Source organism: Zootoca vivipara, chromosome 12 (assembly GCF_965207765.1).
Source record: "Zootoca vivipara chromosome 12, rZooViv2.hap1.1, whole genome shotgun sequence".
Lineage (NCBI taxonomy): Eukaryota > Metazoa > Chordata > Lepidosauria > Squamata > Lacertidae > Zootoca > Zootoca vivipara.
In genome coordinates this window covers 17,070,734-17,095,863 of record NC_142595.1, presented here as the reverse complement: position 1 = coordinate 17,095,863, position 25,130 = coordinate 17,070,734, and the positions used below count along the sequence as shown (strand labels likewise).

At 46.8% G+C, this 25,130-nt stretch overlaps 1 protein-coding gene across 2 annotated transcripts; it reads left to right on the top strand.

Annotated features, from left to right (window-relative positions):
• The first annotated feature begins 890 nt into the window (after positions 1–890).
• ARL5C (ARF like GTPase 5C) lies at positions 891–24,137 on the top strand. Of its 2 annotated transcripts, XR_015946699.1 has the most exons (7): positions 986–1,132; positions 8,683–8,743; positions 11,370–11,517; positions 15,667–15,750; positions 19,162–19,345; positions 20,043–20,194; positions 22,246–24,137. XR_015946699.1 is itself a non-coding variant. In XM_035134961.3 (6 exons), the coding sequence occupies exons 1-6, from the start codon at positions 1,087–1,089 to the stop codon at positions 22,292–22,294; spliced, it is 540 nt and encodes a 179-aa protein (XP_034990852.1). In that variant the 5' UTR covers positions 891–1,086; the 3' UTR covers positions 22,295–24,137. The 2 variants fall into 2 exon arrangements, 1 of the variants encoding a protein (XP_034990852.1); XM_035134961.3 differs by lacking the exon at positions 19,162–19,345 and having other exon boundaries at positions 891–1,132.
• The last annotated feature ends 993 nt before the right edge of the window (positions 24,138–25,130 follow it).

Genomic DNA, 25,130 nt, shown 5'->3' with positions numbered 1-25,130 from the left:
CCCAAAAGCCAGAAGGATCATGAACAAAGAGTTGTAAATACCAGCACTTTGGATTATGCTGGGAAACACACAACGCTCAACACGGGTATGTGTGCAGCTCAGTGATGCTCATTCTTGGCCAATGCACTTTGCACAAGTTGAAACATTTAGAGAGTCTTCAGTGTGCTGCAGGAGCAGCATGAATAATTTTATACTACACACAACACAAACACACTTTTTAAAAATGTACCGGTATTTTCTTCAGCCAAATAAAAGCCAAGATTCCAGATTAGTTTACCAGCATCAGTGATAAAACACTCCCTGGCCTAAGGCTTAGAATCTAAAAGGCGCATCAGAAAAGGAAAAGTGATTGGGAGGGATGAGGAGGGGGGGAAACCCAATGTGATAAAAAGCCAATACAATGTGCACTCCCCTCCACCCGCTTTAAATACCAGTTTGTTATTCCTTTGATGGGAAGGGTAAGAAATTCCGGGGGTCTCCTTGACTCCTTCTGTTCCAATAATTTTGTAGCACTAAAGACAGCAGGGGTTGCCAACCTGAATAAAATATTTGGGTGGGGGTGGGGTGGGGGCCAGATAAGCCCCGCCTCACATAATCGATCACACACGCTATTTGAATGGCGATGCCCATCAACTTTGGAGGGCGCCCCCGGCTCCCTCAACTATTTTATTTGGGAGGGGGGACAAAGACCCCTAGCAGTTGGTTCCTAGGAGAGAGAGAGAGAGAGAGAGGTACAGGAGGCGAGCCCCCGCGCTTTGCCCGGAGCAAAAGCACTTTGCACATGCTCGCCTCCCACCCGGAAAAGAACTTTGCCCTTCCTGTGCGCCGTTTCCCCCCGTATTTGCCGTTCTCATCCTCCGATGGCGCTCGCTCAGACAGCTGCCCTTGTTGTCCGGGGTTCCCTCGCGCTAGAGGAGGAGTTCCCCCACTTTGGAAAAAGCAATAATAAATCCCTCCAGAGAGGGAGGCGCGCAGGAGGAGGAGGAGCCGGAGCCCGGGCGCGCCTCTCCCCTGGATGCGTCACCGGCCGAGGCTATAAAGCGGGGCTGGGAAAAGGGCTCGCTTAGGCGGCTGCGGGGCTCCGTGATGGGGCAGCTATTCGCGAAGCTGCTGAGCGTTTTCGGAAGCCGCGGTAGGCACCCCCTGCGCCCTCCCACGCTTTCTCCTGCGCCCCCCCCGCACGTCGCCCCTGCACCTTGCCTCGACCCCCACCTCCTCCTCGCTGCCTTCCTTCCTCTCCTCCCGTCCCCTGTTTTCCGCTCTTTTGTTGCAAACTTTGCATCCACCCTCCTCCTTTTTATTGACTTCGCTCTGGTTTCCATTCCCTCTCCTTTGTGTGATTCGCTTTTTCTCCTTCCCTGGCGGGTTTCCCCCTCTTGCTTCCATTTTCTCCTTTTCTTTTGCGCTCCTCTTTTGGTTTCTCCTAGGCTGCCTTCGGTTTCTGTTGAGTTACTCCTCTCTGTTTTGTTGCTTTTCTTTCCCTCTCATCAGTTTCGCCGTCATCTCTCTTCCCTCGCTGTCTTCTTGTTTTTTTGTCCTTTCTTTTTTCCCCTTTCCCTTTTTTGTCCTTTCTTCAGTGACTTTCATTCCCCCCTCGTCGTCGTCCCCTTTCAAGGAATTTAAGGCCATCTGGGAGAGTGAAATGGAGGGGAGGGGGAGACGAGCCCTGACCTTTTCAACACCCCAGAAGAAGCTGTGGAAAGAATGGCTTTTCCTGCGAGTTGGGTGCGGGAGAGTTGGCACGGTGGCCTCGTTTGCACTGTACATTTAAAGCACTATGATACCGCTTTAAACAGCCATGGATTCCCCCAAAGAATTCTGGGAGCTGTAGTTCGATAAGGGCACCGAGAGTTGTTCGCAGACCCCCTGTTCCCCTGACAAATCTGCAATTCCCAGATTTCCCTGTGAAAGCGGGGTGGGGTGGATTGTTAAACCATTTATGAGAACCGTGGCTTCGTGAAGCTAATAGAGGGACATTGCTCAGCACCCTTAGCGAACTACAACTCCCAGGGTTCTTTGGGTGGGGGCTGTTTAAAGTGGTATGATGCTGCTTTAAATAAACCGTGCAGAAGGGGCCTTCTCTCTCTCTGTGTGTGTGGTGCCTGAATTGTGTTATTGGTGGACAGAGATTGCCATGGTATGAAGCGGAAGGAGACAGAATGACACCTGTGTGGGCATCTGCCATCCAATGATCTACTTGATCGTTGCAGGGGGTTGGACTAGATGACCCCTGAGGTCCCATCCAACTCTACAGGGTGACTGATCCTGAAAGCTTGGAGGGACGTTGCTGTTGATCATCTATAATGCAGCATTTTTTCCTGACGCAATTAGCATCTTTCATGTTTCCTTGGGGGGCTGCGGTGTATCGAGCCAGCTGACGTAAGCATAACTCAATATGTGCCTGGCACGCTTGCTAGGTTAAATAACTTCTGTCTGGTGAGGGCCAAAAACATTGACTGGGTTTGTGTTATTAAGAGGGCAGGCTGGGGTTTGTGTGAAGTGTTTTGTGTGTGTGTGTGTGTGTGTGTGTGTGTGTGTGTGTGTGTGTGTGTGTGTGTTATATGCAGAGGAGGAGGAGAAACTCTGTTGGGGAACAGAGATGGGATAAGGGAGCGAGCAAAGGCTGCCTTTGAGAGCCGCATTTAAATGTGAAGTTATTGGGAGGAGGAAAACCTGCAGCTCTTGTACCTCTCTGTGCATTTTCTGTTTGAATCCAGGAGGACAGTAGAGCAAGTGGATCTAGACAAATCCATTTCCTCGGGGAATGTTGGGCATCTAGTGTGTTGGCTGTGCCAGGAAGCCCCCCCCCTCCTCCTGGTGACTACAGGAAACTGTGGAAGGTCCAGAGGTTTTCTTTTTCTTTTTTTGTGTGGGGGGGTGGGGATGGCACAGCCCCTCCTGTCTGTGTTTGGGACAGTCTGTGTTTGGTACAGTTCGCTTGCTCTGGCAGGTGTTTGGTGGCGAGAGGATTTTCCATTCTTTGTTCAGACCATCTTTCATGTTGGTGCGGTCCTTTTGTCTGACAATGAAAAAACCGCTTCTGCTCAGAGCCTTTTCAGACCTTGGGGGGTGGGAAGTGATAAAAGACCCCTTTGTGAGAGATTCTTGTCTTGCACACCACTTGTATGCTGGCAAGTTTGCATTTCCGCTTCTGAATACACGTTTATATGCAGAGATTCCTTCACACTCCTGTAGAAACACTTGTGACCGCATGTGTTAGTAGGAGAATATTTTCCTGTGAATATTTTCACAAAGCAGGCACAAAGCTGCATGTAAGATGCATGCGTACCTGCAAATGTGTGCAGGCAGACATTGTTCAAAGTGCTACAAACTGGTGTGTGTGCATGTATTGAACACAAAACTGTCCTGGGACAGAGAATGCTGTCTTTCCCAATCCGGAGTCCTTCAGAACTACAGCTCCCAGCAGCCGCCACCAGCAAAGCCATGTTATCATGGCTGATGGATGTTGTAGTCCCAAGCCCCATGTTGAAGGAGGCTGTCAGTGTTTGAAATTAGCCGGGTGTGTTTTGCACCCGACATCTCCATCATCTGGAGGTGCATGCCTGGGGATCATTGGATCGGGACTGTTTTTACCCACTGACCCCACATCCTGTAGAATTCTGTCTGTTATATTTTATCTGCACGATCGGAATGAATTTCTGGAACCAAAATGCTTTTTCTGTGCAGCCTGACCATTAATAAAAAAAGAAGTTGGAATAGCCAAATATATATGTGGGCTGTTCCTGGATCAAGTGGTGAAAGAGGGTGAAAGAGGAGAGCGCAAAATATGGTCTGAAGCTCAACATCAAAAAAACCAAGATCATGGCCACTGGTCCCATCACCTCCTGGCAAACAGAAGGGGAATAAATGGAGGCAGTGAGAGATTTTACTTTCTTGGGTTCCATGATCACTGCAGATGGTGACAGTAGTCACAAAATTAAAAGACGCCTGCTTCTTGGGAGAAAAGCGATGACAAACCTAGACAGAGACATCGCCTTGCCGACAAAGGTCTGTATAGTTAAAGCTATGGTTTTCCCCGTAATGATGTATGGAAGTGAGAGCTGGACCATAAAGAAGGCTGATCGCCGAAGAATTGATGCTTTTGAATAATGGTTCTGGAGGAGACTCTTGAGAGTTCCATGGACTGCAAGAAGATCAAACCTATCCATTCTTAAGGAAATCAGCCCTGAGTGCTCACTGGAAGGATGGATCGTGAAGCTGAGGCTCCAATACTTTGGCCACCTCATGAGAAGAGAAGACTCCCTGGAAAAGACCCTGATGTTGGGAAAGATGGAGGGCACAAGGAGAAGGGGACGACAGAGGACGAGATGGTTGGACAATGTTCTCGAAGCTACGAACATGAATTTGACCAAACTGCGGGAGGCAGTGGAAGACAGGAGTGCCTGGCGTGCTCTGGTCCATGGGGTCACAAAGAGTCAGACACAACTAAACGACTAAACAACAACAGCCGGATGTTTAACTGAGAATCAATCGCAGCCAGTCCATCATTTGGAAAATAAGACATGGGAGTTGTCTTGCTCCAAAATGACAACTAGACATTCTCTTGCCCTGCTCCTCACCCTCCTTGGGTGCTCTTCCTTACCTAGATGTACTGTACCATATCTTTGAAGTGCGATTATGCCTCTTGCTTTCCTGGATGGAGAGATTTGTTTGTTGAAATTCTGCGCAGCTGGAATTTAGCCTACGGTAGGCAAGTGTCTCATCCAGATAGATAGATCAGCTAAACCTCAAGGAATCTGCATTCTGGGATCTAAGAGAACCTAATAGGGATTCAGCTGAAATCAACGAAGTGCTTTCTGTTGTGAGGACTTCCCCATCCTATACTTGTTTTAGAAGTCCGTAATTATCTCTCCCCTTTTGGTTTAATGTAAGTCAGGGATGGGTGATCTTTGGCCATCCAGTTGCTCCTGGGCTCCAGCCCCCATCACCCCTAGCCAGCATGGCCCAAGGGATTATGGGTACCGTTGTTCAGCATCATTGTGAACGCTGCAGGCCCTTCATCCCTGATGTAGGCGTCACTGTGTAAGCTTGTGTTACAACACCAACAGCAAAGACTACAGCCAAAGCTTGGAAGTTGAACGGAACCAAGGCGCGGCTTCCTGCAGCCAATCGGAAGCTGCAGTGGACATTTGGGTTCCAAAGAGCGTTCGCGAACCAGAACACTCACTTCCGGGGTTGCGGCATTTGGGAGCCAAAATGTCCAAGTACCAAGGTGTTTGGGATCCAAGGTACGACTGTACAGTGGTGCCTCGACTTACAAATTTAATCCGTTCCGTAGGCACGTTTGTAGATCGAAAAATTCGTAAGTCGTAAAGCGCCATTGGGAACGCGATTTCCCATAGGAATGCATTGGAAACGGAAAAATTTGTAAGTCGAAGCTACCCCATCTAATAATTCGTAAGTAAAAAAAAACCCTATCTAAAACCGCCGCGGTTTCTGTTCGGATGTCGAAAAAAATCGTAAGTGCGCGGCCATTTGCCCCATTCATGAGTCAAAAAATTCAGTTGTCGAGTCGTTCGTAAGTCGAGGTACCATTGTACCTAGTTTGCACCTGGCCCCTGGGAGGCTCTGTATGAGCACATGTGGCCCTTGGCTTAAAAAGTTTCCTTAATTCCTTAATTTTGTGTGTGTGTGTGTGTGATTTCTGACGTTTGAGACTTCTTCACTTTTAATCCGTATATCTCCTTTTTATACAAGGCGATTTATAAGCTGAAGAGACAACAAAATACACAGCACAGACCACACAGCTCATAACAATCTGTTCCAATGCAAACAAGTTATGCTTTTAGCATAACTTTAAAATAAACAATATATGTATATCAACTAAAGAAATATCCCATCATTCATTAGAATATAATAAAGCAAACAGTAAAATTAAGTATCAGCAAATAATAATTGAACAGTTTACACTTGACAGTTGCAACAAAGAATTACTAAACTATACTTAATTAAAATAACAGCAAGTTGCAATGCATAAAATACCACAGAACATAACAAAACCACTAATGGAGTCTGTTACGTGAAGCCAGTCTTGGGATATGTCTCTGGAGAAAACCAATTCTTCCATTGTGTTGATTCTTTACCTTGCAGTAGAATTTCCTTCCTTCTCCAGAAAGCAATTTAACCGTTTATCTGATGGAGTCGCCAAACACTTTCTTAATAGGTAGGGAGCTGATATTTTAAAACATGGCTCTTGGCCAAAAACGACAAAAAAGCCTTTCTTGTTACCTAATCTGGCCATATATGGAATTTTTACCCTAGCCGACGGGGAGAGACAGATTATCATCTGCAACTTGCAGCGTAAAACAAACTTTTCCTGAAACAGTCGTTAACAGCCATCAACAGGTTTACCACTCCTATCAGCCCATCACCCATTCCCATCACCCCCACCCTCTGAATATACATAAGGGTCTGGTGGATTCTGTTTCAGTGTATCTGACGAAGTGTGCATGCACACGAAAGATCATACCAAAATAAAAACTTAGTTGGTCTTTAAGGTGCTACTGAAGGAATTTTTTATTTTGTTTCGACTCAGACCAACACGGCTACCTACCTGTAACTTTTCCTGAAATGTTCATGAACTAAAACACTTGTCGGGTGGGGAGTTGTTCGCTGGAGTCTTGGCTTTTAACCTCGGCCATAACCAGGTACAACCTGTTTGTTTTGTGTTCCGATTTCTTCTGTGTACTCTGCTGCAAAGTTGGTTTCTAAAGTGCCCAAGGGATGGAACGGAGGACAGTGAAATTCCGTTCGTACCTGATTTTTTTTGCTGATAGGAATTGAAGTATAAAGAAGTGTAAAGGCCATATGCAGCTTGTGCCAAACTTTTCCTTTGCTCCAGGCATCCTTTGGACTCGACAGTTGTGTGCTCTGATGCCTTTGCTACACTGGCTGGGGGTTGGTGGAAATGCAACATTTGCTTCCGAGTCTTGGCTTCGTTGTAGCTTAAGTTCAAACTGTGGTTCCTCTTTGAGCTCTCTAAGGTTCTTGGTAATGCAAGGGCCAAGTACAGTGGTACCTTGGTTCTCAAACGCTTTGGTACTCGGAACAACTTGGAACCCAAACACTGCAAACCCGGAAGTAAGTGTTCCGGTTTGCGAACTTTTTTCGTAAGCCCAACATGCTCTGTTTTGAGTGTTAGGCTTCCGATTTGAGTGCCACACTTCCATTTAGAGTGTTACGTTGAGGTCTGTCTGTTTTTGCTTTTTATTTTGCGTTTTGGTTTTTGAGGCTCTTTTTGTTTTGTTTTTGTGACTGTGTGGAACCCAGTCCAGCTACTGATTGATTGATTGTGTGACTGCAGTACATTGTTTATGGCTTTCATTTTATGGATCAATGGTCTCATTAGATAGTAAAATCCATGTTAAATTGCTGTTTTAGGGGTTGTTTTTAAAAGTCTGGAACGGATTAATCCATTTTGCATTACTGCCTATGGGAAAGTGCGCCTTGGTTTTGGAACGTCTTTGGTTTTGGAATGGACTTCCGGAACGGATAAAGTTTGAGAACCAAGGTGCCACTGTAATGAAAAAAGGGGGCGACAAAGTGAGTGTACGCATTGCAGTCCACGTGTTGATTTGCTTGGCTCCTAATACTAAGCCATGGTTTGTTTTTGAAACAAACCACAACTCATCCTATAGGTGACCAAACAAACCATGGCTTAATTACCCCAAATTTGGATCCCCCCCAAGCTCTTCTTGCCTTATGCCTTTGTAAGTTTGGTGAAAATCTAGGGTGGGGTGGTCGTAGAAACCATGGAAGGCTGTTGGGGTCACACACATAATGCCACAGTTAAAACAATCAAGGTTCATAACCCAACAACAAACCATGGCTTCGGGTCATGGTTTTCATAGAATTGTAGAGTTGGAAGGGACCACAAGGGTCATTTGTTGGTAGTAAAGATACCACACTTAAAGACGCTGGATGGGATTCACACAGCACTAAGCTAAGGTTTAATAAACCATAGCTTGGTGTTATGTGCAATAGCAAGAGGTTGCTTGGTCGGTGTGGATGCCACAGCTTTTGGAAATACAGAAACAGAGCCGGACCCATCCTTGAGAGACACCTCTGGTGGACCCACTCCTACATCAGTGGGTCAACCCAAGCGAATTTCCCCAATGTTGGTGCTCCTCCGATCTGTGCCAAACAGTTGCTATATTTAAGTTTGATTCATGGTCAGTAATTTGTAATGACAGCTCTCCAGCGGGAGAGTGGGGTGTTGTGTGAGGATGCAAGACAGCGTTGGCTGGGTTGACAGGGCTCTGGCAGTTGCACAAAGATGTCTAGAGAGGGACCCACTGGCATGGGGAAAGGCTGAGTTTGGGATGCTCCAGAACTTATTATGCCTGCTATTTGTTGCCTTCCAGTCAACCTAGTCATGTGTAGCCACTGTTTCATCTGCAAAAGGTTATGCACATATGGCAATTGAGCGTCTTTGCATAAGAAACTTTCTGTTCTTGTTCATAAGAATGCTGAATTGCTCTTTGTTGCCCAAACATGGGCAGCATGGCAGTAGTCTTCTTGTGCAAGGAAGTGCACAAGGGGATATGCTAGCTAGAGGATGATAGGTTGAGGAAGCCTGAGTTAAATAAATCTCAAACTTCATTTTCCTTAGAAACTTGTTATCAAAATCTTGAACATCTGCTGTGTTTTTCCCCCCTCCAGAGCATAAAGTAATAATTATTGGCATGGACAATGCTGGGAAGACCACCATCCTCTACCAGTTGTGAGTACCTCTCTCACATATTGAATTTTTATTTATGTTCAACATACTGGTTAGATATGAGGGGTTCTGTGAAGCGTACACACCCTACATTTAACACACCCACTCAAAGAATCCTGGAAACTGTAGTTTAAGGCTGCTGCGAATGATAGCTTCGTGAAGGGTAAACTCCAATTTTGAGGGGGGTTGCTTTAAATGTATGGTGTGCTTTAAATGTGCTTTAGATGTACACAGGTTGCGTTGGGACTTGGTGCAAGACTGAGCCTGTTTCAAATGTCAGGGCTAAACTGTGCCTCACACATGGGGAGATTCATACAGGAGGGGAGCAGCCATGTTTGCACATTGCAAAAAGCCACTCTTTAAAAAAAATGTTTTTATTGGTTTTCTTGTTAAAAACTTTGGCAAACAACATAATGGCAAAAACAAACAATCTTCATCCACATGCTTCCTTTACAAAAAGAAAAAAGGCAATGTGGAAACAAATGTATAAGAAAAAAGAACAAGGAACACAGAGACAAAACACACAAAAACAAGAAAAAGATAAAGAAGAAGAAAAAGCAACACACTAGATATTAGATAAATACTAAAAGAATAATCATTAAGTAAACATCATTTACATATTTTCTATTTTGACTTCCAATTGACCTCTCTGCAATTTATGAGTTTTAACCTTGTTATATCGCACAATTCTTAGCCTATTTACATCATTGTCTATTCCTTGATTTACATTGGGTTCAATTGCATTCTGCCAGTTGGATTTTAGATATCTTGCTATTCATTATATAATCATCAAAAAACCTCCATTCCTTTTTTATCTTTTGCTTTGTCTGCCCTCTTATCCTTCCAGTATATTTTGCTAGCTGTGCATATTCTTTCATTAAAAATTGCCATTCAAGTATGCTGGGTGTGTTGCTACTTTTCCAGTTTCTTGCGACTAATATTCTTGCCACTCTTATCGTGATGCGATGCCTGCTGAGCACTGACCAGTTGCTCCCACTTTGCTTCTCCCCGGCCTCACGAGATGAGGATAAACAAACCAGGGCGCCTTTGCTTCCTGTTATGTCTGAACCAGGACTCATGGTTTGTTCGGCTTCCTGATAACAGCCAACAACTGGCTAATAATCGAAGACAAACCACAATTACGGATTTGGACATAACAGGAAGCCAAGGCTTCCTGGTTAGTTTCTCTCGTTCATACCCAGTAGAGGAGCAAAGTAGGAGTGACCAGACAGTGTACACTTGCATGTCGCTTGTTCACAATACTGTGCGACATGCAGATATGGGGCCTTTTGTACCTAAATGGTGCAATTTAATTCACTGTGGGTAGCACTCGCTATGGCTGGCGCTGGAACTTAGCTGAATACAACTCTTTGTACCCAAAGACAATGCCTGAAATATTAATAAAATAAAATAATGTAAAAAATAAAATAAAATGATAGATGGGTAACCTTTGGCCATCCAGTGTTTCCTGGGCTCCAGCCCCCATCATCCCTAGCCAGCATGTGACCCACATGTAGCCCTCGGGTCTTGGGTTGGACACTGTGCTGTGGAATGTTCTTCCCAGGGAGGTTCTACTGGCGCCTTCATTATACTGTAAACCTCTAGGAGCCGGGCAAAAACGTTCCTCTTTAACCAGGCCTTTGGCTGACTGACATCCAATGCCCTTGAAAAATGTGTTCGGGAGGGGGGAATTTTTTAAAAAATGTGTTTTGTATTTTTATATTGTGGTTTTATCTTGTGAACCACCCTGAGACCTGCAGGTATAGGGCGGTATACAAATTTTAACAACCACAACAACCTTTTCCCATTGGCCTTTGCGTATTGCACAAAGCATATTGCATGAAGTGTATTGCACAAAGCTGTGTACAGTGGAACCTCGGTTTATGAACACCTCGGTTTATGAATTTTCGGTTTATGAACGCCGCGGACCCATCTGGAACGGATTAATTCACTTTCCATTACTTTTAATGGGAAAGTTCGCTTCAGTTTATGAACGCTTCAGTTTATGAACAGACTTCCGGAACCAATTACACCCATGTTTCAGTTTATGAACGCTTCAGTTTAAGTACTTCACGGACCCATCTGGAACGGATTAATCCACTTTCCATTACTTTCAATGGAAAAGTTCGCTTCAGTTTATGAACGGTTACTCCGCGGACCGTCTGGAACGGATTAATCCACTTTCCATTACTTTCAATGGGAAAGTTCGCTTCAGTTTATGAACGCTTCAGTTTATGAACAGACTTCCGGAACCAATTGTGTTCATAAACCGAGGTACCACTGTATTGCACAGCTTCTCAATGCCAAGGCAGGGTTATTGTTGCTGGAAATCAGCCTTACCCAACAGTCTGGACCCTTCCAAATGTTGGTGGCCTCCTGTCAGCTTCACCCACCATGGCCAATTGCCAGGGAAGATGGGAGTTGTAGTCCGGCAACTTCCGTAGAGGACCAGGTTGAGGAATCCCGTGTCACAAGACTTCTCAGCATCTCCTAGATGTTGTAGATTGTTAATCAGAGCCAGGAGAGGAAGGCCAATGTGTCTCATAAGCCCAGCTCATTTTTGCAGGTTGGAGGGTGGTGAGGTAGCTGTTGAGGGCACAGGTGGCTTACTTCCCTGATCACCTTCCAGCCTAATGAACGAGGTCGTGCACACATCTCCTACGATCGGCAGCAATGTGGAGGAAATCGTCCTGCGCAAGACACACTTCCTGATGTGGGACATTGGTGGGCAGGAAACCTTGAGGTCTACTTGGCACACCTACTATTCCAACACAGAGGTGAGCTGCGTGGATTCAGCCAAATAAGGCGAAAGTAAATTAGGAGGGTTAGACTAAACGTTAGAAGAATTTCCTAATGGCACAAGCTGTTTGACCTTGGAAGATGCTTTGCCTTATTAGCAGAGGCTAGACCAGGAACCCCAAACTGCGGCCCTCCAGATGTTTTGGCCTACAACTCCCATGAGCCCCTAGCTAACAGGACCAGTGGTCAGGGAAGATGGGAATTGTAGTCCAAAACATCTGAAGGGCCGAAGTTTGGGGATGCCTGGGCTAGACAGTCAACTTTTATCAGGCATGCTGTGTAGTAGAAGTGGGTTTTCTGCACTGGTAGTGAACTGGACTTAGATGACCTTTTAGGCACTTCCCAAGTCTGATTCCATAAAAAGAAATATTGCAGCATAGAGAAGATCCAGAATGAGTGACCTCTGCACTAGAAAACATCACATCTCACTGTCTGTCTGTCTACCTGGATGCAAGCATGATCCTCTCAACCCATTCACCTTCTGCAAAGCAGCCTGTTCCATCCAGATTGGGGTGAGATGAGCAGAGGGTTAGGTGTTTTACAGAAAAAGGTGCCTGTAAAGAAATGCAGATTACTTGAGCCACGTCAGTCAAGCGACATGTGCAATTAGCAGAAGACTCAAAAAGCCCTTCTAGGGTCACTGGCCAATTAGAGCTGGGAGACAATTCCTTCCCAATATAAACTGGGGCTCCAGGTTCCTAGCCTTTGGAACAGTGACTAAGACTGAGCTTACAGATCATGTTTCGACCACGAGCTCACTAAGTTGCCTTAGGCAAGTTGTACTTCACTCAGCCAGGCATACCTGCCAAGTTCCTTCTTGAAAAATAAGGGATCGGACCGGAAGTACCAGACCGGAAGTAGCGCTGCCACCATTTTGGAACTGGGCGGAGCATGCTCAGAAGTGACTTGATGCTGCTTTGCCCAGCTCCAAAATGGCCGCCGCACCAGAAGTCGCGCTGCAGCCATTTTGGAACTGGGCAGAGCAGCATCAAAAGTCGCTTCTGAGCATGCTCCGCCCAGTTCCAAAATGGCCACTGCACCAGAATAAACTGAGAAAAAACAAAAAAAAATCCGTTTTTTCGGCTGGGAACAGCTGGAAAAACGGGGGTTTCCCAGGGAATACGGGAGACTTGGCAGCTATGCAGTCAGGTGAGCTCCCACTCACAACTTGAAGTGCTTCTGTCCATTCACAGCCTCCTGGCCTGCTGTTTGTGAGATCTAGGTGTTAGTGGCTGCTTAAAAATTCTGGTTGGAGAAGAGCCATAACTCAGTGAAGGACATGCTTCGCATGTGGAAGATCTCAGGTTTGGTATACCAGGTGGAGCTGGGACAGATGATACCCCTGCCTGTCAATTACCTGATGTCACAATGACATCAGGTGGCCTGTTTTCCTTCACCTGCATAGTTACAAAGGCGCATCAGCTGATGGACTTTCAGCAGGGAGCTGCTCCACACCTGACATCATCGTCTCTAGGGCATGTGGTCATGGCTTGGCCAAAACTTCCTTTTAGGCCAAATGAGGTGGCTCGGCTTGAGTTTCTCCCCCAACTTGGTGCAGACAACACTGGGCTGGAAGGACTCATTTCTGACCTAGTGTAAGTTTGGAAGGCTGGTGTCATGAATTTAGTTCATTACGTTCTGCACTGCTATCCTGGAAATTATTTCACGTTGCAATGTAGTTGGTGGCCAGTTCAGGACACCGTGACTCACCTGCTATCTGATGAACAGAAATATCTGTCCCCTCAACTTGCGATGTTTGAAGTTCCAGCGTAGAAAATGCACACAATAATTTTGAACCCAAGTGTCAGTGGTTTGCAAAGGCGGCACGTTAATTTGAGCAAGCTGAAATTTTAAAAAGAGCAAACCCCCAGAAGTTCCAATGTTGATTTTAACTTTGATCTGATTTTAAGGGAAGATGATATTTACTTGTCCTGTATGCTTGCGTGTATTATTGTACTTGCAGTGGCCTGTGGCTGCAAGCATTAAATAGCTATCAACTCGGTATAAGGTTGATTCTTCTGGCGAAAAATCATAGCTTAGTCCTATTGTGCAATGCTCTGCATGCATAAAGCCCCATAGTCTGGCATCTGCAGGTAGAGGGGGGAAAAGACAGACCCTTCCTGAACCCCCGGAGAGTCACTCACAGACTGTATATATAAATCATACCAACCTAGATGGACTCGAAGTCTGATTCAGTCAAAGGCAGTTTTCCTTGTTCCTCTAATGGTATTCACAGTTGTCTCAAACCCAAATAGACATGTTCTGTCTACTGTTTTATCTCTCCTGGCATATTTACACTGCAAAATACCCTCCCTAACCCCTGCTTAGCTAGGCTTTGCTGGCCTTTCTTCCCAGGTCATTGGGAATGAGGCTAAAACAATATTTTGTTGGGAGGAACGAGACTTGAGCCCCGTCTGCGTCACATGCAGCTCCGTCTGCTCTGGCAGAACAAAGCCAGGCCGAGACACGTCCGTTTGACTGCCAAGAGGACATTCTTGACATTTCTAGAAGCAGAATGTTCCCGCCCCCTTTGTTTCCCCCAACCACCGTCTGTGTGTTTTCTCCATTTTTTGCCCAGGCACCAAATCAATCAACAAAGCAAGACACCCAAAATAAACCTAATCCCTTTTTAAAGCAGTTTTCACACCAATTATGTATCGCTTATGGGAGAAGTTGAGAAAACTCGATGGCCCTGTGTATTCTTTCTTTCCCTACCCCTCCCACACAATTTAAATTTGGTACTCGAATGCGTAAATCCGTGGCATGTATAAATTGAGCCGTTTTTGTTTCTGTATGTGTATGTGGCATAATTTTGATGCTGTTTATGGCAAGCGACCGGGAAGGGCCGTAGCTCAGGGGTAAAACATTTGGTTTGCAGGTAGAACAGGGTTTCCCAAACTTAGGTTCCCAGCTGTTTGGGGGCTACAACTCCCATCATCCCTAGGTACCAGGACCAGTGGTCAGGAGTGATGGGAATGGTAGTCCAAAAACAGCTGGAGACCCAGGTTTGGGAAACGCTAGTGTGGACGGTCTTAGGTTCAATTCCCCAAATCTCCAAGTTGTGATGGGAAAGACTCCTCTCCGAAACCCCATCCCAGGAGCTGCTGCCAGCCTGTGTAGACACGGCGACATAGACCCAGTGTTCTGACTTTGTATAGGGCAGATTCTAATGTTTCTAAGCTGCAGAGCCAGGAGCTATTCAGAGCCTATAAACAAATTCCTGCTCAGCCGTGATCCCTGCCACCCACTCCTTGGCTTTTTTGAGGTTTTGTCCAGCTTTAAAGGTAAAGGGTAAAGGGGCCCCTGACCATCAGGTCCAGTCGTGTCTGACTCTGGGGTTGCAGCGCTCATCTCGCTCTATAGGCCGAGGGAGCCGGCGTTTGTCCACAGACAGCTTCCAGGTCATGTGGCCAGCATGACAAAGCTGCTTCTGGCGAACCAGAGCAGCGCACGGAAACGCCGTTTACCTTCCCGCCGCAGCGGTCCCTATTTATCTACTTGCACTTTTGATGTGCTTTTGAACTGCTAGGTGGGCAGGAGCTGGGACCGAGCAACGGCAGCTCACCCTGTTGCAGGGATTCGAACCGCTGACCTTCTGATCAGCAAGCCCTAGACTCTGTGGTTTAACCCACAGCGCCACCTGGGTCCCACACTATGATGTTATTTTTTCTTCTTCTTTCCCCCCCCCTTGTTCCATAAAATTTTATTCAGGCTTTTTCGTAATACAGTACAATTAAAAAACAAAAACAAATCTAAATGAAAACAAAAACTGGAGGTGCAAGGTCTTCTACTACCACAAGGGGGCTCTCTCCAGCCCACCCACCCCCCAATTGGCCCAGGAGGGGGTTAGAGGAGCCCCCGGAACATCATGCAGAAGAGGAGATTGCTCCATTTTTTTACCTGCCATCTAAAAGACTATAAAGCTGGACTTAGAGGAGAACTTCAGCAGAGGGAGGTCTTTCCACAGAAGTGGAGCCTTGTGGGGTGGGTGTGGGTGGGGAGAGCTTCCCGATGGGGATCGAACAACAGCACCCAGCCTTATTAGGTTTTAGGTTTCAACCCTGTAGCTTTGGATTCTGTTGCTGAGGTGAGCTCATAGCTTTTGGTGCTTTCTGCTTCCTTTGTAGTTTGTCATTCTGGTGATCGATAGCACAGACCGCGAGAGGCTGACATTGAGTAAAGAGGAGCTGTACAAGATGCTTGCTCATGAGGTGAGTCTGTCTTGCCACACAGCATACAGAGGGGCGGTGAGGCTGTTTTGCAAGCTGTATATTAACCGTGAGCTGATGATGCTTGATGACAACCAAAGTTGAGGGTTCCCATATTTCAAAAAGTGAAAATCAGGACAATTTGTTGAGCTTTTTTTTGGTGGGGGGCAAAATTGTTGAGCTCTCTCTCTCTCTCCCTCCCTCCCTCCCTCTTGATTTGGCAAGAAAGAGAGAGAGAGAGAGAGAGAAAAGAGTTTTTGAGCTATTTTTAATGATATTCGCCAAAATCTACACTACCAACATGGGCTGCCATACGTCCAGATTTCCCCAGGCACTTCAGCGATTTCCACCCAGATACTGCTTCTAACTGTAGTATTCCGGCTATGTCCGGGAAATTCTGGACATAGGGCAACCCTACCTAAGTTGCTGGACTTAAAGGTAAAGGGACTCTTGACCATTAGGTCCAGTCGTGACCAACTGTGGTTGCGCGCTCATCTCGCATTATTGGCCGAGGGAGCCGGCGTATAGCTTCCAGGTCATGTGGCCAGCATGACAAAGCCGCTTCTGGCAAACCAGAACAGCACATGGAAACGCCGTTTACCTTCCCGCTGTAGCGGTTCCTATTTATCTACAGTGGTACCTCAGTTTACGAACACCTCGGGTTACGAACTTTCGGTTTACGAACCATCGAAACCCGGAAGTAAGTAACCCGAGGTTTCCGAGGCCTATGGAGGCCTCCAAGGAGGCATCGGAGCGTCCGCGACTGGGACGCAGCCACAGAAGCGCTCCGATGCCTTCACGGAGGCTAACTGTGTGGAAAGGAGCCCTGCGGCTGCGGCCGCGTCTCTTTCAAAGCGGGTGGGGGGGTCCCTTTGGAAGCGCTTACCTTGCGCATAGAAAACAGCGGTGAGAGGCTTGGCTGCGCGGCGGTGGCGCTCGCAGCTCTCCTTCCCTCTCTACGTGGTGCCAGCCGGGCGACCTTTCTCCTCCTCAGAGCAGCCGCTACCACCACCAGGCGCCAGGACTGGCTGGGGTGGCTCGAGGTGCGCCTGGCTGTGCTTGGAGCGGCGGCGGCGGTAGCAGCGGCGGCTTCTCTCAAGCCCGAGCCTCTCCACTCTGCAGGGGCGCAACGGTGAAGGCCCGGCCTCGCTTCTCTTGACCCCTCCGCGAGGCCGGGCCTTCACCGTCGCGCTCCTGCGACGTCTCTCCACCTTCGCCGTCGCGCTAATGTGAAGAGGCGTCGCAGGAGCGCGACGCTGAAGGCCCGCTTCTCTTGAGCCCTCCGCGAGGCCGGCTCAAGAGAAGCGGACCTTCGCCGTCGCGCTCCTGCGACGCCTCTCCACATTAGCGTGACGGCGAAGGTGGAGAGACGTCGCAGGAGCGCGATGCTGAAGGCCCGCTTCTCTTGAGCCCTCCGCGAGGCCGGCTCAAGAGAAGCGGACCTTCGCCGTCGCGCTCCTGCGACGCCTCTCCACATTAGCGCGACGGCGAAGGTGGAGAGACGTCGCAAGAGCGCGACGGTGAAGGCCCGGCCTCGCGGAGGGCTCAAGAGAAGCGGGCCTTCAGCATCGCGCTCCTGCGACGTCTCTCCACCTTCGCCGTCACGCTAATGTGGAGAGGCGTCGCAGGAGCGCGACGGCGAAGGTCCGCTTCTCTTGAGCCGGCCTCGCGGAGGGCTCAAGAGAAGCGGGCCTTCAGCGTCGCGCTCCTGCGACGCCTCTTCACATTAGCGCGACGGCGAAGGTGGAGAGACGTCGCAGGAGCGCGACGGTGAAGGCCCGGCCTCGCGGAGGGGTCAAGAGAAGCGAGGCCGGGCCTTCACCGTTGCGCCCCTGCAGAGTGGAGAGGCTCGGGCTTGAGAGAAGCCGCCGCTGCTACCGCCGCTGCCGCTCCAAGCACAGCCAGGCGCACCTCGAGCCACCCCAGCCAGTCCTGGCGCCTGGTGGTGGTAGCGGCTGCTCTGAGGAGAAAGGTCGCCCGGCTGGCACCACGTAGAGAGGGAAGGAGAGCTGCGAGCGCCACCGCCGCGCAGCCAAGCCTCTCACCGCTGTTTTCTATGCGCAAGGTAAGCGCTTCCAAAGGGACCCCCCCACCCGCTTTGAAAGAGACGCAGTTAGCCTCTGTGAAGGCATCGGAGCGCTTCTGTGGCTGCGTCCCAGTCGCGGACGCTCCGATGCCTCCGTGGAGGCCTCCATAGGCCTCGGAAACCTCTTGGCAGACAGTGAAATTCATGTTAAATTGAAGCTTTAGGGGGTGTTTTTCATCGTCTGGAACGGATTAATCCACTTTCCATTATTTTTAATGGGAATGTTTGCTTCGGTTTATGAACACTTCGGTTTATGAACAGACTTCTGGAACCAATTGTGTTCATAAACCGAGGTACCACTGTACTTGCATTTTGACGTGGTTTCGAACTGCTAGGTTGGCAGGAGCTGGGACCAAGCAACGGGAGCTCACCCCGTCACAGGGATTCGAACCGCCGACCTTCTGATCAGCAAGCCCTAGGTTCAGTGGTTTAACCACAGCGCCACCTGGGTCCCAAGTTGCTGCACTACTGCTGCCTAAAGGCCCAGATTGCACATGGCAATTGAGATGGCAGAGTTCTGTGGTGGTCCGAATGGACTGTTTTATTTCAGACTGGGCGAGGATCTCATTTTCGAATGTTCTGCTCTGGAACAATCGCCCCGCAAGTAGAAAGCTAGCTTAGCAGGCAGCAGGTTGTGCAAGAACCTTCCTCCCCGGTGAGTCTTTGCAGGGAGTCTTCACATGGCAAGCCACGGCCTTCTCTCCATGCAAATAAAGATTCATTCATCCCCCACCCTGGAATAGCGCATTCCATTCTGCCATCTCATTCTGCTGCCTGCGTGTGTAGACCAGGCTTGACAGCTGAGCACAAATTGCCTCAGGGAAGAGGCCAAATATTCATTAAGGTGCTTGATGATACATCTCCATCAGAAGTGAGGAACCTTTGGCCCTCCAGATGTTGCTAAACTTCAACTCCCCTAGCAATGACAAGGGATGATGTGAGTTGTAGTTCAGCAACATCTGGTGGGCCAAAGGTTCCCCACACCCGAGGCGGCGAGGAAATACCTAGTTACAGTGGTACCTCTACTTACGAATTTAATGCGTTCCAAACACACATTTGTAAGTCGAAAAAATTTGTAAGTCAAATCCCATAGGAATGCATTGGGAGAAAAAATTCGTAAGTAGAAGCAACCCTATCTAAAAATTCGTAAGTAGAAAAAAATCCTATCTAAACCGCATCCAAGATGGCGGACAGAGCTCCATTCGTAAGTAGAAACATTCGTAAGTAGAGTTATTCGTAAGTAGAGGTACCACTGTATTTTAAACGAGTTCAAGTCTTAGGAGCAGATCAGTTGTATTGAACTTAGGATCTTGTTGGTGTACTCTCAGAACCTTTTCCTATCATCTTTGAGAAATCCTGAAAAATCGGATAAGATGCCAAAGTGCTGGAGGCAGACAATGTTCCAATCTTCAAAAATGGAGGAAAGGAACACCTGGAAAACGACAGGCCAGTCAGGCTGACTTTTGACACCAGGAAAAAGATATTAGAACTGATGTTCAAGCAAGTCTAATTGTAAGCATTTTAATAACAATGCAGTGATTAGGTGCTCACATGAATTTGTAAAGATTGAATCCCTTCAAATTAATCTTATTCCTTTTTTAAATTGGTTTACTAGGCTAGTGGATTGTGAGAATGTTGTGGATGTAATTTATCTTGATTTCAGCAAAGGACTTGACAAAGCCCCCCCCCCCCACATATTGGTTAGCAAATTGGCTAGATAATAATCTCCTCAGGTGAATTCAAGGCAAATAGGCTAGATAATAATCTCTTCAGGTAAATTGGCCAGATAATAATCTCCTCAGGTAAATTCACAGCAAATTGGTTGGATAATAATCTCCTCAGGTAAATTCACAACTGGTATGAGCAGCCTAAAATCACCTAGTGAGCTTCATGGCTGAATGGGGATTTGAATCCTGGTTGGACACCCTAAGCAGTACAGAAGCTGGAAAGACAAATAATTCAAATGCTGCAGGTATACAGAGTTCAAATGTGTATCATACACACATTATCTTCTGGTGTCCTAAGATGGACCTACATTTGGTTACTACAAACATTAATTTGGCTGTCTAAGAAGCTTTTTTTTTTAACTGAGTGACTCCCATATCTTTAAGCCAGTAGTTTTATGCGTCAGTCCTATGGTTTTGGGTGGGCAGTAGTGTGGGTCAGAGAGCTGGACATAAATGGGGAATTTTCTCCTTCCTCTCCCCAGGACCTGCGTAATGCAGCTGTGTTGATTTTTGCCAACAAGCAGGATGTCAAAAATTCCATGTCTACCTCTGAGATCTCAAACTTCCTTACCTTGAGCTCTATCAAAGACCACCCGTGGCATATTCAGGGATGTTGTGCGCTCACAGGAGAGGGGTGAGTACCACCCATTTAGGCCAGTTTTGTAATCTCTGGTTTGAAATGGGCTTGTTTTAAACGATCAAAGAACTATGATTAGCCACAGTTTGTTAGGTCTGGATGAAATGACAAGGTGTAGCTAATTGCAACAACGCTAGAGGAGGGAGGGGGGGAGGAATGTGTGATCCAAAGGCTCACGGCAGTTTGTTCCTGTCGCCGTAAAACAAAATAAACGAAGCACCTTCCAACATCTGAGATCTAGTGCTTTTTGGTATTTTCTAGTGCTAAAACACTTAATTTGTGCATTAAAATTGTTTTAATTGTCCAAAATCAGCTGTTTAAACAACAGCAACACACACACACACACACACACACACACACACACACACACACGTATTTATATATACAAGAAACTGCAGGTAACAATTGCCATCTTAAATATTGTGAGATATATGTTGCTTTTCCATTTTTTAAAATAATTTTAAGGATGCTTTTAATAATGCTTTGCCAGGTATAAATACCTCAATTAATAACTTAGACATTTTAAAATGGCTACGTTTTTAAGTAACTGCCTGTAGAACAATAGGATGCATAGACCTTTGACAAGGTTTGCAAATTTAGCAGAGCTCGTGTTAAGCATGCTTTTCTTTCAATAAACCTTTGCTACTTCACTAATTTTGCCCAGAATTTATTTTAAAGGATCCTGGGACTTTAAGTCTTAGGGACCAGTGTTTTTATCTCTTGCAAATCTGCATCCTGGTTGTGTGGCAAAGGGGACATAAAGCGTGGGACAGAAGGAGGAATGCTATACAAAGTCTTGCTTCTTTCTTACGAACATAAACTCGTTTACTGTAATCAGTGAACACTCATATAACTTGTCAGGGAATGCTCACTGCTAGCAAGGACCGTGACATAACTGATCGGAGGTTTCTCTAATCTGGTGACTGCTGTAACATTTTTCTAATTGAAAAATATTGCCCGTTCTGTCCCCCACTTTAGCCAACCTTTGTTATTTCTGATAATGTGGCTTTACCATTTTAGACTCAGACGTCATCCTCAGTTCGGCTTGCCCTTGGCCTAGAACAGTGATGGGCAACCTTTTGAGCTTGGTGTGTCAAAATTCACCAAAAACCCAAGCATAACTCGGGTGGTGTGTCACTTCGAGAAAAAACCCATAATTTCGCGATATTTATAGTTTAAATAACAAAAATGTATAATTGTAATATATAACTGTATTTAATAAACCAAAAACTAATTATTTAACCAAACCAAACCAAAAACCCCTTATTTATCACAAAGTGCCCAGAGATGTTGACCTTTTTTGTGGGAGCTGCTAACCTTTGGAGGTTTTTTTGGGGGGGTGCAAAAGTTGCTTTGCTTTTTTGGGGGGGATGCCCCAAAGCTGCTGCACTTTTTGGGGGGAAAGAGAACAAAAATAAATGATGAATAATACCTTCGCTGGAACTAACACACAGCACTGACATAGTCTGCCAAAGCGCCAAAAAAACCAGCACAGAACGGGTTAAAAAAATGAACACTGTTACACCCAATCATAGTCTGCCAAAGCGCCAGAAAAAAACAGCACAGAAAGGGTTAAAAAACCAATCTCTGGCTACCAGCAACAGACAAGCTGTAGGAGGAGCAGGAGAACAAATGGGGGGGACGGACAACAGCAGCATGAATGGGCCGATGGGGCGTGTGCCAGCAGTGAGGGCTCTGCGTGTCACATCTGACACGCGTGTCATAGGTTCGCCATCACTGGCCTAGAAAGTAAGAGTCCGAGTGGTTTTCCGCTTGTTCCGTGCTTTCTATAGTTTGCCACTGAATTGGAACAAATGTCAGTCCGCGGAAAAACTGATTGATGTTCGGTAAAGTAGGAGGACAAACAGAAGTGTGGGTGAGACCCTCAGTCTGGGCTTAGGATGGAGATATGATGAGAAGAACAAATTAGGAGGAAGATAAGGCGCTTGTCCCTTGGCAGACAGCAGTGATAATATACCAGGTTGGTTACTAGGAGCTGTGCTTTTGTGATTTCCCCAGCACTAACTCTTCCTCTCTACTCCCTGCAGCCTCCCAGCTGGTTTAGAATGGATGATTTCTAGAGTTGGAGCCAAGTGACAACAGCCAAAGCTGCTTTTGGGAAAGAAAAAACAAACTTGCCGTGTATTTATTTCCATTTGTTGTTTTTTTACAAACACTCAGGACTTACTGGAGCTTGATTGGCGCTTCCCCCCCTTTTTATTCCCAAAGCCACCAGAACTTGATTTTATACATTTCTTAGAACATGGACCATTATAGAAAGTGATTATTAATTGTGCCTGCGGATGTGGGGGATGGGAGCTTCTTCTTGGACCAACTTTGCCTTACGAAAAGGGAACATTCTTCACGGCACGGCGGAAGGGAGAAAACTTAAAGGCTTTGCTCAAGCACACCTTGTCAAAATGTTAGCCTTCTCTCTTTTTTTGGGGGGGGGGAGAGGTTATGAAAGAGCTAAGCATCAAAAAAGCAAGGAGTGCCTTCAGCCTTCCTGAAAAAGAAACGTGCTTTGCTTTATCATTGTGGGATTTACACAAACTTTATGCTTTGACCTTTTTTGCTCTGGGCTCCGACATACCTGGGCTGTGCTTCCCACACTGAGAAGATGTGGAAGAGACTTCTGGAGCTGATTCTTTGTGTTCCCAAAGGGTTGTTCCCATTTCACTGTGGATAAATAGATGACAGAACGATCTGGGCACTGAATTGCTCTTTGGTGCTTCTCATCCAATCCGTTTTTGCTAGAGTCCTGACCTCCTTCCTTTTGCATGCGAGCCTGGCTTGCCGAGATCGAGAAAGAGCTGTCTCAGCAGCCTCTTCTGCGAGGGGGTTTCTCTTGGCATGCCAAGGCAAGTCTGGGACATGAAATCTGGAGGAAGCTGTGGTGTATACATACAGAAAGCAGTTCCCGTAAGAGTGGCAGAATTTTCGTGTGGGGGGGGGAAAGGTCAGCCACTACCTTCATAAGCTAAGCAAGCAAGAAAAACTTGCTAAGTTGGCAAGACAAGCTTATTTTTAAACCTCTGTGCAAACACCAGGATAATTTGGAGGAATGGGGAACAATAGTTGACATGTGACCCGGCCCCCTCACTGCCTGGTCCTGAGAGTCTACAAAACCCCCACTGCAAGCCACAGAGGTTAGGGCCAGACTAGACATGACTGGTTGTAACCAATGTTACTCCTACTCAGAGGAGACCCATTGAAACGAATGCACACAATTTGCTTAGGTTCGTCATTTCAACAGGACTGCTCTGTAGAATTTGGTTGGCCACAACTCGCTGGCAACTGTATGCCTTGTAAACAATGGCTTTCATTTGCAATTAATATGCAGTTTTTGTGAATGTGCTTTACACGTGTAGCAGAATGAGGCAGCACAGCAAACGGGACCATTTTGGACTGTAGATGAGAGGCTATTCAAAAGTGGCATCCCTCGTGTTTTTAAAAAAAATCATTTTCCCTGCCCCCAAAGAAAGCTAGCATATGAGAGAGAATATTCTGTGGCACAGCCCTTTTGCCTGCTAAGCCAGTTTTCCATTTGTGTAGAAGTTTTACATCTACGTATAATGCATTCAGAAGTGTGATTTCAGGATGCAGTCTCGAATAGTGCAGTCCATCCTGGCAACTCAACTGTGTGACCACCACATGTTGCTGCATGTGTAGGCCAAGACATAGAAACTAACATGTAGTGCCTCGGTTTCTCCAGCGTGGTAAATGGCATCCCGCTTTGGAGGCTGTACAATATGCTTGATAAAGGTACAGGAATTATGTAGTCTGTAACTGGAAAGTTCTGCTGTGTTTTAACAGAGAAAGATTTCCCTCTCACATCTTAAGTGTTCTCCCATTGCAGGTTTTGTTTTTAATATTTCCAGACATGATCTGTTTGGAGGTGTTTGTTTTTTATATATAATTAAAAAGTTTCTTTATTAAATGTGTCCTCCTTATATTTTGCACATTTGTGACTTGCTAGTTACTGCCTGATCTTCCTGAAAACAAAACCTTTGCCCCATGTGGACCCAAGCCACAACTGCGTGTGACTTCCTGCTTCCCCACAGTATCATATGACTCATCAAGGTTCTATGCAATTTGCACCTGCAGATGTCAACAGCTGCAGAGTGGCATCGCAGCTATTCCTTGCCTGGTACCCTACAGGTGCTGAGGTTGGCAAGCCTCATCCGAAGCACGTAACTCGGGTTGGTGCATCAAATCTTAAAACTGGCTTGTGGCAAACCGTATTTTCTGAGTAGAATAATAGTTCCACCTGGAGCATCTGTGATTAGGCCAGTCCTCTGGCAGGCGGACAGCCTGCCTTTTATTCCCCCCGTATACATTCTGAACCTCTGCCTGGAGGTCATCTCTTGGACCCGGTCAGCTATCCGGCTGCTGAATTCTGCACTACAGCAGCTGCAATTTCTGCACAGCCTCCAGAGGCAGTCCTGGATCTAATTTCAGTTTATTGGTTTTCATCCAGCCCATTACTGAGCATGACGCTAGTCTAGCACATCCATTGTCACACCTGGGGATGTAAAGGAGAAGTAAAGGTAGGTAAAGGGTAAAGGACCCCTGGATGGTAAAGTCCAGTCAAAGGCAACTAGGGGGTTGTGGCACTCATCTTGCTTTCAGGCCAAGGGAGCCACAGACCGCTTTCCAGGTCATGTGGCCAGCATGACTAATCCGCTTCTGGTGCAACAGAACACCGTGACTGAAACCAGAGCGCATGGAAACACCATTTACCTTCCTGCCACAGAGGTACCTATTTATCTACTTGCACTGGTGTGCTTTCAAACTTCTAGGTTGGCAGGAGCTGGGACCGAGCAACGGGAATTCACCCTGTCGGGATTCAAACAGCCAACCTTCTGATCGGCAAGCCCAAGAGATTCAGTGGCTTAGACCACAGCGCCACCAGTGCTGCATGCCACCAGCA